This window comes from Corvus moneduloides, chromosome 2 (assembly GCF_009650955.1).
Source record: "Corvus moneduloides isolate bCorMon1 chromosome 2, bCorMon1.pri, whole genome shotgun sequence".
Classification (NCBI taxonomy): domain Eukaryota; kingdom Metazoa; phylum Chordata; class Aves; order Passeriformes; family Corvidae; genus Corvus; species Corvus moneduloides.
The window spans coordinates 58,122,980-58,136,085 of record NC_045477.1 but is presented as its reverse complement, the minus strand read 5'-3'; the positions used below and the strand labels follow the sequence as shown (position 1 = coordinate 58,136,085).

At 38.3% G+C, this 13,106-nt stretch overlaps 1 protein-coding gene across 6 annotated transcripts in view; it reads left to right on the top strand.

Moving 5' to 3' along the window:
• The window catches only part of DGKH (diacylglycerol kinase eta), a 162,785-nt gene that overhangs the window by 91,521 nt on the left and 58,158 nt on the right, over window positions 1-13,106 (top strand). For 2 of the 6 annotated variants that reach the window (XM_032099825.1, XM_032099824.1), the window contains exons 5-6: window positions 10,857-10,961; window positions 11,289-11,421. In XM_032099825.1, the coding sequence (XP_031955716.1) occupies window positions 10,857-10,961; window positions 11,289-11,421 (238 nt within the window). Of the gene's footprint in view, window positions 1-9,632; window positions 9,723-10,123; window positions 10,225-10,856; window positions 10,962-11,288; window positions 11,422-13,106 lie in introns of those variants that run through there. The other 4 variants (XM_032099826.1, XM_032099828.1, XM_032099827.1 and 1 more) reach the window with 4 other exon arrangements.

Here is a 13,106-nt window from a genome sequence, read left to right as displayed (position 1 = left end):
GGATTAGCTTAATATATTTTTAAACAACAACAAAAAATCTTTATGCAGATGTCTGTGGTTTTATTGATATTCTGTAAATTTGGATAGACTTTGAAAAAACTGAATATTTATACGTGCTGATTTTCCTTGGACATATTATTTTGAGATGGTTAGGTTTTTTATAGGTTAGTAAAGCCAAATATTCTATTGGAGCAACTGTGCTTCAAACGTGGTTAAAGTATATTGTTTTCTTCTAGTTTATATTGTTTTCTTACAGACCTCTGATTACCTTATTTCCTATCCATAGTTCTGAATGTTGCATATCCTGTGTCTTGGTTGGGGATGTAAAGTATATTGGCATATAATTTATGTGGAACCAGCTCAAAGGATAAACTAATTATTTTCACCTTTGAATCCTCTTGTACAGCTGCTGTTTTTAATGGGAGGTGGCCCACTTGTACTGGAAGCCTAATTCTTACAATGTGTCAGGATTTCAAGTTGAATATTGCAACCAGTCCTGAAAGGCATATTGCTTCTAGCAGTTTATTTCAGTCCTGCTGCTTCTGACATCAGTCAGCTCTGTGCTCATCATGGAGATTATCTGCTTCTAATTGATTTGAGGGAACTAACTTTTAATATTCACTTTGGGCTTGGGAGACAGAATGCATTGCCAGAGTTTTGCAGTGTGTTTCAGAGACAGTTTAATTTCTCTGGACTTGGACATATTTTGCTTCCTTTCTTGCCACTCTGATTTTTTCAGAGTTGTTGTTGAGTCTTTTCTTCAGGGACTACAAAAATTTCAGGGAATGTGAGAACTGCTTAACCTCCCTCAAGCCACATCAGGAAGAAATGAGAAGAGCCTTTTCCCAAAAGAGTTTAAAACCCTTCATCTTCAGGTTTGGGCACTCCAGTATTCTGTCTTTTCAAATATTACAGACAAAGAGTGATATTCCTAAAGCTGGGAATAATTATCCTAAAACTTGGTGGGGTTTTTTTGTTTGTTTGTTTGTTTGTTTGTTTGTTTTTTAATTTAAATAATCTAACATCAATTTTGTTACTGACTCTTGATCTGTCCAAAGTTCAGGGACTTGAGCTTTATTTAAATGTAGAAAGCTTATGAATGCTAGTGGAGGTATTTCTCTGTTGCTGTCTTGCATGTTTACAAAATCCAATTTACTGCAGTTCCATCTGAGTGGACATCAGGAGATGGTTTCTTAGCTGATAGCCTCAAGCCTCTTTCAGATGCTCTTCTGCCTCAGTCTGGCTTAGTTTTTTGCCAAAGGGCTGCTCATCTAAAAGTTACACAAACATTTTCTGTTCTTTCTGCTGCTTTTCTTTCACTGTCTTTCTTACTTCAGTTTGGCAAAATCATCTTGCTACTCCTGTGTTGATAGTCTCCTAGGATCATGGGGTCAGCAACTACCTTCAAAGATCCAAACTTCAGGTGACTTCCCCTGGTTTCAGCTATTGCTAAGCCAAACATTGCCTTGTTTGTAGCCTGGATAGATTAATCTTTCTGGTTTGCTCTGTAGGAATACTCTGGAGCACAGCTATCTGCAATTTTTTTCCTTTGTAAAAATATATTTTGAGTAAATGTCTATATATAATCTGTGTTGATGTTCCCTTGAAGGGAGACACTCTAGCTTGACTTCTCCCTTTAGTAAACCACAGGGACGTGAAAGGAATGGGTTTGTGTTTGGAACATTTCTGGTTTTTATCCTTTAGATCTGCAAGAATCTCCTGGGTTTGGGTATGTTTTGAAATTTCCTGTGCATTCCAGTTGCGTGCTGATGTTGTTAACAGTATATACTGAAGATACTAGGAGTTCAAACACATTTGCAGAAGTCTATTTTAAGTACTTTCCTCTGTGAGCTGAATCCCAGTCTCAGAGGCATTGTATTTTAAATTTTGGCCTTGATGTTATCAGAAGGGTCAGTGCATGGCACTGTTTCAGGATGGGGGAATGGCATATCCAGACATTCCCCTTGCCCTGCCGGCAGTGCAGAGCAGGGCTGACAGGTCCTGCAGCGATCTGCAAAGGTCCTGGGGCCTCTTGTCTCCGGGAGGTAGACCATGGCTGGAAATGGCTCAGGTTCCTGTGCTGGCTTCACCGGCATGACTCAGCTTTGCACAAGTAGCTAACTCTTGGAATGGATTTAGTTTTTCCTTGGTCGTGAACTATCTGCTGTTTCATACAGATGGTGATTAGCCTCTAAGTGATGGAGGCTTTTTGATGCTCCCAGCCTGAACAATACCCAAACCACAGAAAGAGAGGGGAAGTGCTTTGAATTCCATTTTGTTCAATTTTCCACTCAAGGTTGGTGGTTTTTTTGGTTGATTTTTTTTTCTTTTTCCTATATTCAGGCAGCTTAGAAGTAAGACAAAAACTGAAATAGCAAATTAATATGCTGAGGAAAAGAAAAATTAGACAAAAGCAATTAGTGTGCACTTGTGATGCATTTAGGGTTTTTTCCTCCATTTAGCACTTGCTCATTTCCCCCCACCCCCATCCTCTGACAGTGACAAGAAAATGTAATGAAGCTGAGAGCTCTTTGGGTGCGACTTCCAAGTTTTAAGCTCCCTATATCTGACTTGATGCACTGACTGCTTTTCCCTAGAGTGTCTGGAGATGTTGAAGTTTTAAGTTTCATTATGAAAAAGCAATAAAGCATTTCAGCTGTGATGCTAAAAATCCATAGATAAGTTGCTTGAGATTGATCTGTTACAAGGAAGTTGAACACTTTTCAGAAGAGGGAAAAAAAGGGGATACTTAAAAATGTGGCCATTCTGGACTATATTGCACATTTTGATTCTAGTTACATTTTCCTGGAGCTTGTTTTCCACACATTTCATGCTTAGCAGAAATTTTTCAAAAACAGATTGCAGAAAATTTCTCTTTTTCACTGGTGAACCATTTAGGATGTGTGGAGAATAAGCACTGAGGATTGCCAGATTTCATTCTTCCTGCACTTTTACACTTCACCTATTCTCTGACATTTCTTTCTCTTTGTGCTTTAAAAGTGGTTAAAATACCTAGATAAACCTCAGAAAGTATCCCTCACTGCAGTTCCCATTTACCAAATAATTTCATAAATAAAGTAACTGGTGTAAACTTTGCAAAAAATTTCCTGTTTCTAGTGAACAAGGATCCCTGGCTTCAGGCAGCTGAACGATGTTTAAACAAGAATCTGTTATTACAGACAAAAAAATAAATAGTCCTTTACTGGTTTATTTTGTGTAACTTTGCACCTGATGCTATTAAATATATAACTACATGTTTTCCTTAAAGCACAGAAGCCATCCCATCTCATAGATGTAATGAGCTGGTGAGACCAGAGCTAAGGGCACAGCAGTGTGAAGTAACATGCTTAACAAATCTTTATATAAGGACTTTAAAGAAACATGCAGGCCTTGAACTATATATAGCAGTTTCCAGTTTACATTTACAAGAATGGTTTATTGGTTTTGTTATATTTAAATGCTGATTTAAAATAAATTTCTAATTCTTCGGTCCAAATTCATGGAACTTTCCTACCCTGCTTCTTGTAACTGTCTCTTTATATAAAGTTATACTTCTGCAGGAATAATGTTCTGTTAGCAGTTGGTTGATGTTGAATACATGGGTCAATTTGGGAAACTGGAGTTCTGACAAAGCAACCTTTGCTGGATACTTTTGCAGTTCAAAGCTGGACACGTAGCTGGATGACTTTATTTACCTAGATTCTGTTTTCACAGAATCATGGAGTTATTTGGAGTTTGGAAGGGAACTCTGAAAGTCATCTGGTCCACCGCCTTTGTTGAAGCAGGGCCACCTAGTCCAGGCTGCCCAGGACCATGTGTAGGTGGCTTTTCAGTATCTCCAAGGACAGAGACTTCACAACTGCTGTGAGCAACCTGTGCCAGTGCTCAGTGACCCTCACTATAAAACACTGTTTCCTGATACTCACAGAGAGCCTCTTGTGTTTCAGTTTGTGCCCATTACCTCCTAACTTTTCACTGGGCACCACTGGAGAGAACCTGGCTCTGTCATCTCTGCACCTTCCCTTCAGGGATTTACATATATAAGATCCCTCTGAACCTTCTCCTGGCTAAAGAGTTGTAGGTCCCTCAGGCTCTCCTCACATATCACATACTCCAGTCCCTTCACTGGAATGTCTACAGTATGTCCATGTCTCTCTTGTACTGAGGAACCCAGAACCGGACACATCACTCCAGAGGCCTCACCAGGGCTGAGAAGTGGGGCAGGTTCACTCCCTGGACCTGCAGCCCAGGATGCCACTGGCCTACTTTGCTGCAAGGGCATGGAGCTGGCTTATGCTCCATCTATTGTGTAGCAGCGCCCCAGGTCTTTTTCTGCCAAGTTCCTTTCCAGCTGGGTGGCCCCCAGGGTGCACTGATGCCTGGGTTTTTCCTTCCCGGGTGCAGGACTTGGGATTTCTCCTTGTTGAACTTAATGAGTTACAGTCAGCTTATTTCTCTAGCCTGTTGAAGTCCCTTTGGATGGCTGTGTGACCCTAGGATGTATCAGCCACTCCTTCCCAGTTTTCTATCATCAGTAAACCTACAGAGGATACACTCTGCCACATCATCCAGATCATTAAACAGACCTGGATACAGTATTGTCTCATGGAGTACACTGCTAGTTACTGGCCTTCAGCCATGCTCTGTGCCACTAATCACCACCCTCTGGGCCCAGCCATGCAACCAGTTTTCAGTGCACCTCACAGTCTGCTCATCCAGCCTATACTTCATCAGCTTCTCTAGGAGGATCTTAAGGGATAGTGCTGAAAGCCTTACTATAGGCAAGGTGAACAATATCCACCTTTGTTGCTTCATCTATCAGGCCAGTCATTTCATCAGAAGTTGGTCGAACATGACTTCCCCTTGGTGAATGAATCCATGCTGACTATTCCCAACTGCTTTCTTGTCCATGTGCCTGATTGTATTCTGGGAGATGCTCCTTCATTTTTGCTCAGTGTGGTGTAAGATAAGCCACCTAAATTACTTAGGCTGGATTCTACTGCAGACTGAAGTCCTTTTACCTTTTTCAATGATGTAATGGTTTTTGTTCTCTCTTTTAGCTAAGCTCACTGGTTCTGGTGTTGTACTGGTACAAGAGATGCTGTGTGGGACTAACCTTTTTCTTTTTACTCCTAGGAGTTTTTACTGTGGGAGCCAAAACCACACATTACATCAATATTTGTGAGCTTGGGAACAGTGAAATAGGAGAAGGCCAGGGAAAAGAGGGAAGCAACATTTTAGTGGAGAAGACAGAGCTAATTGTTCTGATTATAAATTCTCTGTTGTACTCAGGCAAATATAATAACCATTTATTACCCACCTTGCTTTTAAAATCCTCCACTCTCTTTGTAATTTATACTTTTGCCTGACTTGACTCATCATGAAAAATAATAGTGACAACTCACTATAAAACACCAACTAACTACACCTTTTAGAGTGACAGTACTGTTTTAATTTATAATTTACTGGATATGTTAGTATCCAGAAACCAAGAAATTATGAATACTGTAGAAAGCTGTCCAACTGTTAGCACTGTGATTTTTACAGACAAGTTCTGGTAGTTGTGGGACCATCAATGACCCCAGCAGTCTACTCTGATAGTGGTGCATTCACCTGCCACACTCATACAGACCCACCTGCACAAGGACAGGGGAATGGAGGGGCAGACAGAGAGCAAGGGAGGCATAGTGTGTTATCCTAGTATTTTCCAGGGCTGACTTGGCAACATCTATAAGCCCAGAGAAGTTAGAAAGCATTTATGTTATGCTCCTGCCCCAGGCATTGAATATGGTCCCCAAGAAGAGAGTTGGGGTGCTCTCTCTGTATCATCCTCTCTTCATTATTTCCAGAAAGATATTTTAAAACTACATGTCCAAAGAGCAGGAAAAACATTTCCCCACCCCTTTGAGAGTCTAAGTGATACTCCTACATTACTAATTTAATTCAAGATCAGCCATACAAAGTGCTATTAGTATAATGCCTGATAATAGTTCAGAGCAGCAGAAGGTGCTTTAATGCAAATATCATGTTGCAGGAAGCAGAGTGCTTTACAATAGCTGCTTTGTTGATACTTAGGTATAGACCACTGTTCTCTTGATTAGCAAACACTGTGTCTGCATTTTGAATTGGTAAAAGAAACCAGAATTGGAGCCATCAAGCTTTGGGAACTGTATTTTCTTATATATTGCTGATAGTAAAAAAGTAGATAAAAATTAGACAATAGGCTTTAATTGAACTCTCTGTGATTTTATTTTACAGATCATAAGTCTAAACCCACTGGGCTGAAGGCATATAGAATGTTAGTGGTTAAGTTATTGTCACTGAAAGAAGAAAGGGCTTTCAAATTTACTCTGAATTTGATGACAATTCTATTGCGTTTCTAGGTGTGAAGCTTGTTCCTAATTAGTGTTGTCTGAAAGAAAAGTTGCAGTAGTGGCCCCAAAATTGACTGTAGAAATGTCATCCAAGTAGTTTCAAGATGTGTACATATATAGATAGATATGTGGGTATATGTATATTTTTAGAAGCCAAATTATTGTAGTGTTTGTGTGAAAATCCCAATTTAAGGTGGCAAGACCTATGTGGTGGCAGAGTGAGCAGCGGTCTCTTGTTCTCTCCCTCATTCCCCACTCAAAAAAAGCCCCCTACTTTTCTGAACAGAACAGGAACATTATTGCAGTAATGGGTAATTGCAGTTCCCATTCAGAAATTCTTTATTCCCTGGGATGTTTTAGGGTTTGTGTTGGTTGTCTTCAACTTTTAAGACTGTATATGCTCATTCTTTCCCAATGCCTACTGCATCAAAAGAGTTTTTAATTCCAACTACCTCTATTTCATTACTTTCTGATATACTGCAGTATCTGCTTTTGGTAACTCTCTTTTCCAAAATCAGCAGTGACTTCTTGGCTACTTGACAATGATGAAAATTCTCAAAAGAACTTAATCTTATTTATTTTTTAAGACCTTTTGACTGTCTTCATCTTTCTTGATTTGTCTCCTGCTTTGTCAGCATGTGAACCATTGGCACCTGAGTTCCTTCAAAACTTAGGAGTTTTCTTATTCTTATGTTACCTCAGTGGTCTTCCAGCGGTTCCTGTAAAACTTCCTTAGCATTGTATTATACAGCTTCTTTCTTTCTTCTTGTCTGTTGAGAGTTGAGCATATTCAGAGTGATATACAAATAGTAATATTTGGAGCAGCGAAGATTAAAAAAGCAATATGTAATTGAAGAAAAGATGCTGACTTGGGCCAGTAGAAGAGAATATACAGGAGTCTGAATATGAATACATGCAATGAGATAAGATTACTTGTCAAATCCGAATTTACATGGCAGGAAAATTGTTTAAGGTCAATTACATCCATTTAATTTTTATTATGTCTGTATACAGGTTCAGCAGTCTTTAATGAATGAGCTTTAAACATCCCAGTTAGTTAATAATAGCATTGTGTAAGCATTCAGAAGAAAGCATGCTGTCTGTATAAATGCAAATAAGAAGGTTTAGGAAGTCATTCTCAGTTTAAGAAAAGCAAGAGAAGTTATACTGAGTTAGCGTAAAGCTCATAAAACCATGTTGAATCAAAGAATGAGAATAATAGTAGCAGATACTAAAGAAAGAAGTCAAAACATCAGAGCATATACAGTGATTCTTACCCTTGAGTCACTTCCCAGCATTGACTCATTGTTGGATTTTTGAGGACCCGATAAGTTGAAGATTTCAGACATTGTCTTTTATAGTATATGATGCATTATTTGTGATGAATTTTTCAAATGCTTTTTTGGACATTTTTACTTTTCATCTCCTCAGCATCCTTTGGGAATATGTTTCAAGCCTAAATAATGCTTTGCATTTAGGGAAAAACACTTCTTCTTGTTTGCTAACAGTTTCCTTGGTTCCCTAAGTTCTTATGTTACATGAAATATCTAAAAAATAATGAGAGTACATTTTCTCCATGATTTTGTAGACTTGTGGATACAGAAATGCTGTTGGCGGGAAGTTTTCCTGCTTCTTTCTAAGCCCGTGGGATACTTTTCTCTCTCATGAGGATGTTTGCAGAGTTCTGAGGGCTATGAACACCTGCGACCTTGTAGAGCTATGTTTTTGGTACAGTGGAGAAGTATTTTACAATGAATGTTTTGGGATTCTGGCCAATCACCCCAGGGGGTGGCTGATCCTTTGTCCAATTAGACTGTGAAGAGGGAGGTCTGTAGAGGAGTTTGCAAAATAATTAAATAAATCAATATTGCTGCACGATTCCTGCCTGCTGGATCTCTCTCCTCCCTACAGCTGTGGGATACAGTAATATAGACTGAAATAGATGAGAAGCTAAATGGGTTTCTTAGTTTTTATGTTATGTTATGTTATGTTATTTGAAAAATTCCAAGCCTTGTTGATACTTCTTGCATATAATGCATTTTGTCTTTTTTCATGGTGTTTTTTATCAGGTACCTTCTTGAAGTTTGTTGTTGCAAATATGTAAATCAAAGAGAATATGTAGCTTAATCATATCACAGGTGCTATATTTACAAATATGTATGTCTTCCAACTTCTCACGTTATTTTTGTAGCACTAATAATAATTGATCCTACATTCATGTGATTGACAGAATCCAATTTAGCTGTTAGACTGTTACAATGCAGTGAACTTCATTAAGTTTGTTGCACTCTGATTTTAGTAAGAAGCTGGAATGTATGAATTTCTGGTATGTTTATGTGCATTGGTTAGCAGTGTTTGGTGATGTGATTCGATTGCCAGTAAATGGGTATGCAGTGCCTTTTGAGATGAGGTTTGGTGTCCCACCTTGGTTATTTACAGCTGCTGTTCTGGTCCTCTGTCATACTTATCCCCCCACCAAAACTTTGGATACTCTTTTGGAAAGGTGTCTTCATTGGCACTAGGTAACTAGGTGTGAACAACTGAACCAGGGCCTTAATTTTGGAGGGGGAGGGTGAAGGGATGCACAGTGGATTTCTGTGACCAGCAGTATTGAAGACATGAGTAATATATATAAATATTACTTGAAAAGATCAAGATTAGTCACGAGTTTTCAGCAATAAATGCAGCTGTTGTTGCTTAATGGCATTTCACAATATCTGGTTACAGGTTAGAATCAGTAATAACTGGCAGAAGGATGGGCACAACGTGCCAAGTCTTGGGTGGATTTATCACTATTTAATCTGTATTATAATCTCATGCTATATAACAGGAAATAATCTGTGGTTTGTATTTGCCCAAATAAGATTTCTGCATCCACTTAAACCTGGAAATTTCAGTAGAATGCTGATTGTTGTTGGAGCCAGCGTTATATTATGATTTAATGACTTTTCTTGGCTTCGTTGGATGACCTGACCTAGAAAAACGTTTTGAAGTAATAAAGCGTCTGTTTGGCTCCAAACTAATGAGAGAAGCATTGCTCTTTGCATAAACTGTTCTTTAGGAAAAGCCATGGAGAGCTACTAATAAACCTTATTAAATAGCTTAAGTGAGATTGAAGGAAACAGAAAACAAAGAAACCGTTCCCTTCCATGTGAAGTGAGTACATCCAAAAAAAAAAAAAAAAAAAGGCAAAGGCAAGCCCAAAGGGTTTTTGCCTCCCCTCCACGTGACTTGCAGCCTGCTGCACTTCAGTTACGTCGCCTCTGAGATATGTTAAAGTGCAGCTCAGTTTAATGAAGGAGTGGATAGGACAAATCAAGGCTAGAGACAATTTACGGCAGGGATTGGGTAAGTAACTGCAGCTGTTTACTAATATTGTGCAAATGTTGTAATGTCTAGCTTGTAGCATTTAAAAGAATACTCAGAATTATCATTTTCTCTAGGTCCTTTCTCTATTTTATTTAAGTAATTTGCAAGTGTTGGTGGTACATACTATGCAATAGATTAGTGCATAATACTGATACAGGATTTAATTTTATTTTTCAGACTTTCTACAACAAAACAAATAACTTTCCTTATTTTCTTGTACTTGTTTTAAATTCTTTGCTATGTAAGTAACTGCTTTGTCTATTTTAATGCAGTGCTCAAAATAATTTCAGTGGGAGTTAGCTGATAGTTTCTGCTGCCTTCCTGTTATTTTGATTATTTTTCTACTGTTTAGGGAGAGGGGAGAGCAGCTTGTATTCTTGAACCTCCTTGGTACAATATTTTCAGATTTCTAGACTCCAGCTCCAGACCACTGAAAAATTCCCAGCATCAACTTGTTCCAGGAATTCATTCAATTGTCCTAGTAGGATATGATTCAAACTGTTTGCTTTCGTTCTCTGTGCCTTTTTATAAAGATTTGTGTGTGTTCTTATACTGAGTTGATATAGTTGGATATAAAAAGTGCTCTATTAAATTTTTGTATGTATAAATTTGTGTAAATATAATATCAATATACAAGATAGAGAAATATGATGACATCTTTTGTGGTTGTTTAAGACTTCCAGGCTTTTGATTTTGATATGTTTTAGTCTCTAGCAATTGGAATGGACCTTGCAGTTGCTATGATGGTGTTATGAAATAGAATTGCAGTTTTAGTCAATTAGTAATTTCCAGAATGGTTGTTTTAGCAGTTTCAGTGCCTGCCATTTCGGCATTTAAATCTCAGTGCATAGACAAAGAGCTGAGAAGGGGTAATGATCAATGTAGATTCCAGAGACCTATACCAAAGCCTGATTTGAATCTTGGGAACTGTAAAAGGAAAAGCAAACTCTTTTGTTGTTGGTAGTCCATTAAAGAAAATAGTTTTAAGTGTTTAATCTCTTGTCTTGTAAGGCGTGCCATCCTTTTGCATCATCTCACAGGAAAGAGTATAAATATCATAGTCTATCATGATTTTTACTATCTGGATTAATCAGGACGAGTTATCTTTTTCAGATAATCACTCCATTTAGGAGGCTAATATTGTGTGCTGAGAACAGAAAAGAAATGGAGGACTGGATAAGCTCCCTGAAGTCCGTTCAGTCCAGAGAACACTATGAGGTAAGCTTTCATCCCTCTTGGTGCAACCTGTTCTAGCCCAACAGATCAAGCTACAGGACACAGAACTGGACTATTCACCCTCCTTAGTGTGAAAAGTGCATCTAATGTCAGAGTGAAGCTTCACATTAAGAACTTCACTAGCAAAATGAGATCTTATTATCACACTTTGGTTTAGAATTTTGGAGGGAGAGCAAGCAAAATACCCTTTGGAAAATCCTTTTGGTGAGCATTGCACTGTCGTCCCCTGTACTATGGAAGCGTACATAATGTCAGTCACTGTAGCTGTGTTCTGTACTTGCAAATTTGTCTTAACTTCTCCTTTACTAGACCGCACAGTTTAATGTGGAACATTTCTCAGGGATGCATAACTGGTACGCCTGCTCCCACGCCCGACCCACCTTCTGCAATGTGTGCAGAGAGAGCCTCTCTGGAGTCACTTCTCACGGCCTGTCCTGTGAAGGTAAAATAATGCTTTCTTCCCCTTGGTTATCATGCTGTGTGTGTAGACAGATGGCTGCAAGTTCAGTACGAGTAATGATCCTGAAAACAATGAGTAACAAAAGAGCCTGAAGGGAGAAATCTCTTCATGAGAGCAACCCTCCTCTGAGCAGAGGGACTGCTAATGGTCTGCCTCACCTTCCTGTTGCTCCAGGTGCCTTTTTCAATAGAACACTTTTTTCTGTTGCAGCAACCAGTTTGGAGTGTACAGGGTGGAGAGTTTGCAAGAAAAGATAGGATTTATTTGATTTGCACATCAAAAATGTGGAAAAATAGTCTTACTGGTTTGCAGAACCAGCATTTCTCAGAAAAAAATCATGATGGTATTTTCTGCCCCAAATCTAAAAACATTCTTAACATTGACAAAAGTGTTGTGACCCTTCCCCTCCAGTTCTTTGCTCTTTTGCTGCTGCCTTATCCCGCAGTACACACTGATTTATTGCTTTAAAAATTCTCTCATGCTGTGAGGGGGTAGATATGTAGATGCCTGCATTTTGATAGTTGAACAGGGGAAATCCAGCACAAAGGAAAAGGAAGTGTGGCTAAGACTTTAGCATTTAGATTATCTGGAGAAATGATACTTCATGAACAAATAATTATGGTATGTCTGAAACAGCTTGTTTCTTTTTTCCCTGAAAGTTCTGTGGAAAAGTGGTAACAAGTCTGCTTGTGTTAGAATCCAGCAGAAAATAAAGCGTATCTTAGGAGAGATATGAAACATAGAGATACTTAATTACTAAAATAGCTGACTGCCCAGAAAAGAGTTACAGTTACACCATTCATAATTTGATTTCTTTGGATGTATGTAACCCAGCTGCAAATGCATTTCTGTTATTGATGCTGTTAGAGTATTTGAGGTCTGAGCATAATAATGTGTGTTAAGGAAATCTTACAAAGGAAACATTAACCCACTGTCCTGAATTGTCCATGCTTTTAATGTAGCTAATGGTGCAGTTTCCAAGGAACAGGACAAACCCGTTTTGTAGAAATTAGAAGTAGCATGGTTAATTCCAGCTTCTCTGGTGTATGTTTTCTACTGTGTATAAGTCCTTTGGACAGTTTTAAGGCAATTATGGTATTCTCAATGTCTGATATTGGCAGATGAAATTATCATGTACTTAACTAAAATGCAGTTGTATTGCCTCTGTGTACAAATACAGTTACTTTCGTTCAGGCAAAAGAAAGGAACTAGTTTCATAAAGAATTTATCCATTCATGAGTTAATATTATAGCTATTTTAAAAGGCTGTTTAGTAAGAATTATTAGTGTATGATTATCAGTGTTAATGTCTGTAGTTCACCATTTTATGTTTTTTCAGTGTCTAATTTTACATCTAAGTATGTTTTTAATATACAGAGTGTTGGCATTAACTCTACATTGGGGAAGTTTCCATAATTTCCAGATTTAGAGTTTGTCACCTTTCTGCATAACTTATGACAAACTAACACAACATTTATCCACATTTCTATGTCAGTTAATCTTTCAGCAGTTTTTACAAATAGCTTCTGAAAGCTGTTCAGATTTGCTTTCGCTTTTCCACAGTTTCATAATCGTGTATGACCTGGAATGTTTTATATGTAGATACTATGACATTCTTTTGTCTATTAATAAGTTTACCTCCTCTTACTTCTTAGGTACCATTTTAGA